This window comes from Salvia hispanica, chromosome 3, assembly GCF_023119035.1.
Source record: "Salvia hispanica cultivar TCC Black 2014 chromosome 3, UniMelb_Shisp_WGS_1.0, whole genome shotgun sequence".
Taxonomy (NCBI): Eukaryota; Viridiplantae; Streptophyta; class Magnoliopsida; order Lamiales; family Lamiaceae; genus Salvia; species Salvia hispanica.
Window position 1 is genome coordinate 16,933,110 of NC_062967.1, and position 4,825 is coordinate 16,937,934.

At 40.1% G+C, this 4,825-nt stretch overlaps 1 protein-coding gene across 1 annotated transcript; it reads left to right on the forward strand.

Annotated features, from left to right (window-relative positions):
- The first annotated feature begins 2,218 nt into the window (after positions 1 to 2,218).
- LOC125216727 (plant UBX domain-containing protein 4-like) lies at positions 2,219 to 4,409 on the forward strand. The gene is made up of 4 exons (XM_048118491.1): positions 2,219 to 2,774; positions 3,027 to 3,315; positions 3,670 to 3,771; positions 3,878 to 4,409. The coding sequence occupies exons 1-4, from the start codon at positions 2,278 to 2,280 to the stop codon at positions 4,259 to 4,261; spliced, it is 1,272 nt and encodes a 423-aa protein (XP_047974448.1). The 5' UTR covers positions 2,219 to 2,277; the 3' UTR covers positions 4,262 to 4,409.
- Positions 4,410 to 4,825: the final 416 nt, after the last annotated feature.

Here is a 4,825-nt window from a genome sequence, read left to right on the forward strand (position 1 = left end):
TATTTAATTATGATAAATTTGAGATATATGCTTAAACTCAAACATAAACATGATCAAACACTAATATTTGAGATTTATGCAAAATAAAACATAAACATCAAGAAATTTTAAAGCATGTTTTAGAAATTTAAATATATTTTTTAGTTAATTTGAAGTTTCTAATTTATATATATATATATTATGTTAATAAAAATTTAATATATAATTTATATATTTAATATATAAAATTGAAAGTTATTTTTGTAGTAATCTATATTATAAAATAACCATGAAGTGTCGAATTATAGTCAAACAAATAGAACGATAGAAATTTTATCGGGTTTTCGGGCCAGCCCATCGGATTTTCGGGTCTGGCCCTGACGGGTTGCGGGTTAATCGGGTACGGGCTAATAGGGTACGGGCTACACCCTAGGTAAGCCTAGTCCATCTTCTAGAACTATGATACTTGATTTGGACTTACTTGGTTTTGTAGGTATGCTTGATCCGAATTTGAGGACAAATCCTTCAAAAGAAGAAGGGAATGATGTGAATCCGGGTGTCCGAAAGACGAATCTAAGAACCGAATTTGAGGAAAAATCCTTTCCAAAAGAAGGAGAGGATGATGTGAATCCAGGAAGTGCCAAACCAATAGAACAAACAAAGGCATCCAATGAACCACACCGGAGCTGGGGTCCATTTCAAAAATCAATATACCTATCAAGATGGTGTCCAAATGCTCTTCTAAGACCATCATTGTCTTCATCGTCAAAAGAGCTTCGCGTGAGTACCTTACATGCCTCAATTGGAGCCCGGATAGAGAGTTATGATCGTTTTAAGAATGTCGCGCAATGCAGAAAGAAACACGCGGGCGGGTGTTTTGCCAACCCGAAAACACCCGGTCGGGCGTTTTTGCCGAGAGATCAATTTTTTTCCAAAAATTTCACCCGGGCAGGTGAAATGAGCCGTGGGAATCACCCGGTCGGGTGTTTTGTCCGGAATGTGACTTTTTGACCAGACTTGTTTTGTTTTGCTTCTTTTTAACTCCTAATATAAATACTCTTGTTAGGGTTCATTTCAAGCAGCTTTTGAATATTTGTAAGAGACAATTTCTCCATATTTGAGAGCTCACCTTCTTCATCTTTTGAAGACTTATTAAATTCCTTCGGGTTGCATTCGATCTTTTATCGGGCTAAGGTTGATTGTAAATGTATGCTTTCTAGTTTGTGGAGCCATTAGGTGTTTGTATGTGAAAGTGCATTTGGGATTTCTTTCTTGTTCTTCACCTAAATCATAACATTAATCCATCTTCTATCCTTTTATCCATTTTTCTTATTCTATTTCTTGGTTTATCTTGTTTATTTGTTGGATTTATTTACAAGAATAAGTCCGGGGGTAAGTTCATGAGTCTTCAATCTAGAAGATTCACATTAACCCTCTTTCTCGTCATTAGCAAGGACTAGTTTCGCTTGCTTATCATAAGGATTTCGAGCAAATATTTTAGACGCCATCATTTCAAGCATTTATTCAAGGCTTTTGAGATCGATCTTTCTATCAATCTATCAAGAGGTTTAATTTCATTTTTACACTTGATTTCACCAATTAGGCAAAAAAAATTTGCAATTTTAGACATGATCTTGAATCACAATTTTGTTTCTTGACAGCTTCTTTAGCCCTTTTGCAATGGTACATGTCGTTGGATTGGTTGGTTTAGATGCCTAGGTTTACCCAATTCATGCAATAACCTTGTACACTCTTTCAGTACATCACTAGCAATGAATGGAAATTCGACCTGAACTCTTCTATGGATGAGTGATTTGACACACATCCGTCGTCCGATAGTCGTCCCATAAGCTAGAAAGTAACATAGAGGATGACTATAACGCCGAGTGCATTTACCCCGCACAAGATGCCACTGAGTTGGATCCGTTATGAAATACATACGTGATGCGATACTTCTTAAGACGTACAAGTCGGTAAACTTTAGGGATCCCTTTTACTTTAATGAAGTCGAAAATAAATTAGAAATGTAGTTTTTCTTTTTCAATTAATAAAATTGTCAATTAAACTGTGGATGAAGATAAGATTGATAAAAGAGTAGATATTACTACTAGAGATGTTGTGGTTGAAAACAAAAATTTAAGCGTGACAACATAAAAATAAAATTGCGAAATTGATTATTTGGTTATTTGGCCAAATTATCAATCCCCTTGATTCGGTTCCTATAAGTATAATTATATATCCAAATCCCACTCAAAAATTCCTCAACAAAAAGAATATTCCTAAAAAAGAGCTCCAACAATGGCTAATCAGTCGCCGGAATTCGCCGGAGACGCAACCCTCGACGGTCACCCTCATATTGGCCTAATCAACACCTTCTGCGAGATTACCGCCTGCGCCTCCAAATCCGAAGCCCTATTTTTCCTCGAATCGCACAATTTCGATGTCGACGCCGCGGTCTCCACCTTCATAGAAGACGCTAATCACATCGAGCCCGCTGCAGCCGCTCCGGCTTCCCCGGCGGCGCAGTCGAATTCTCACTATTCGCCTTCGGAGTCGCTGTCGCCGTCGCCGTCCCCTTCCCGGTCGCGATCCCCATCGCCGTCACGTACTTCCCGACCGTATAGTCTCCGCTCCGCCGGTAAAAGTGGTGCTGGTGGCTCGGCTGCTGGAGGCGCGAGACGTGGAGGCGGTGGAATTAGGACTCTCGCCGATCTGAATAAAAACCCTAAAAATGAGGATTCTGATAGTGATCCCGATTTCGATCCTCAAGATTACTACACTGGCGGAGAAAAGAGGTAAAATATGCCTTTAGTGGCTAATTAAGATGAAATTTCGTGTTACTATTATTTATGTTAGGTTACAAATTAACTGATCAAATAATAGTTCATTATGTAGTGAAGAAATTGTGTGTCTGTTGATAATGAATTCGATTATATCTCTGAATACGATGAATTCCAAACCCTAGCTTGTTAGTACTAATGATTAATAAAATTGTTGTTTATGCACCAATTCGGTATAGCTAATGCTATCCTTCTTGTATGCAATAGTGGAATGCTTGTTCGTGGTCCACCAAAGGAGAATGATGTGGACGCAATATTCAATCAAGCAAGGCAATCAAGAGCTGCAGAAGCAGCAGCTGAACACCAGTTGCCTTCTTCGAGCTCAAGAAGCTTTGCTGGGATGGGAAGGTTACTCTCTGGGGAGGTGTCGTCTACCCCAGAGCCGGAGCAGCCTCAAATTGTTACCCACAACATCACTTTTTGGAGTAATGGATTCACAATTGATGATGGGCCTCTGAGGAGGCTGGATGACCCTGCCAACGCCCCTTTCTTGGAGGTACATTCTTGCAGTTTTGTTCGTTCGACTTTTACACAAGCTGTTTTTATACCTGCCCTTCTTGTGATATGATGAGTAGTGCCCAAGGTGGTATGGCGCATTGATTAAGATGAGTGTTTTTATTGTTAGTCTTGTTAGAATTTGTTTTAGTGAAGCTCTTTGTTATGCGTGGACTTCTTTCTTGTGATTGCGAGTAATGCCAAGGTGGTATATCTCATTGGTTTAGTCTAGTGTTTTATAGTGTTAGATCAGGATTCCTTTTGTTATAGCTCTTGATTTTTCTAATTCATTCTTTTGTGTCTAAACTTCCTAACGAAACAATGGTGGTCTTTGTAAATGTATATCATGATGCAGAGCATTGCAAAGTCCGAGTGCCCGAGGGAGCTTGCACCCGCACCCGGAGATATGAGGTCAGCAGTTCATGTTGATCTTATAAGGAAGGAGGGGGACTACAAGGTTCATGCTCATTTCTAACGATTTAATCTCAGTTTCGTTTCACCAGAAATTGCTTTGATATAGCAGTCTTTCATCTTGATGGTTGCTCATGCTTTTGTAAATACAGGAGCCACCGAAAAAGAGCCTTCCCTTCCGAGGTGTTGGAAGAACACTAGGTAGCACCAGTGACGCAGCAGCGCCAGTGGAGGCGGGCAGCGTTCATACTGTGCTGACTGCTGCTCCCACCCCATCCCCTGGCCTGGTTGTTGATCAGGGGCAGCCTTCCACATCTATCCAGCTGAGGTTGGCAGATGGTACACGCATGGTTTCACGATTCAACAACCACCACACAATCAGAGACATCCGGGGCTTCATTGATGCATCGCGACCTGATGGACCAAGGAATTATCAGCTGCAATCCATGGGCTTCCCTCCCAAACAGCTTGCCGATCTGGACCAGACGATAGATGAAGCCGGAATTGCGAATTCTGTCGTGATCCAGAAACTATAGCCCTGGTATGGTAATTGGCAGAGTTATCTACAAGTATCATATTGCAGTGACTATATATGGCTTAAGAAACAGATGGTGGTATATTCTGTTGAAAACCAATTACTCCACTTCTTGATTAGCCCATTGATTTCAGTTTTATTTGGTCGAACCGTATTGCGTTTTTTTTTTCTTTGCGTATATGCATCTTTATCATAATGAAGAAACTAGTTGAGGTAAATTGCTGGAAAATTCATGAAGTTTGGTCAGATTCTGATTCTTGTCGCAACTTAAAAACAATGGCCTTAAAAACTATGAAGTGAACTCTGGTAACTCCTACATGGCAGCTTGGTTTGTTGCTGAACCGGCAAGTAATAGGGCAGCCACCGGAGCTTGTTTATCTGCGTGAACCAGCTCTCATCAACAGAGAAGAAGGATATGGCCCCTCGTTTCATCAGTCATTGATAGTATATGCCGTCCATTTTATATGCAAAAGTAATTAACATCAGCTAAAACTTACCAACAATTCCACTCAATATATGGTATGTGGTGTGGTTATGTTTTATAATAATAAAACAGACTATTCTT

Bases quoted from the DNA above. Each gene is read 5' to 3' on its own strand.
- LOC125216727 (XM_048118491.1), top strand. From the start codon at position 2,278: ATGGCTAATCAGTCGCCGGAATTCGCCGGAGACGCAACCCTCGACGGT. The intron at 2,775-3,026 runs GTAAAATATGCC...TGTATGCAATAG, and splicing joins TACACTGGCGGAGAAAAGAG to TGGAATGCTTGTTCGTGGTC. The intron at 3,772-3,877 runs GTTCATGCTCAT...TTGTAAATACAG, and splicing joins GGAAGGAGGGGGACTACAAG to GAGCCACCGAAAAAGAGCCT.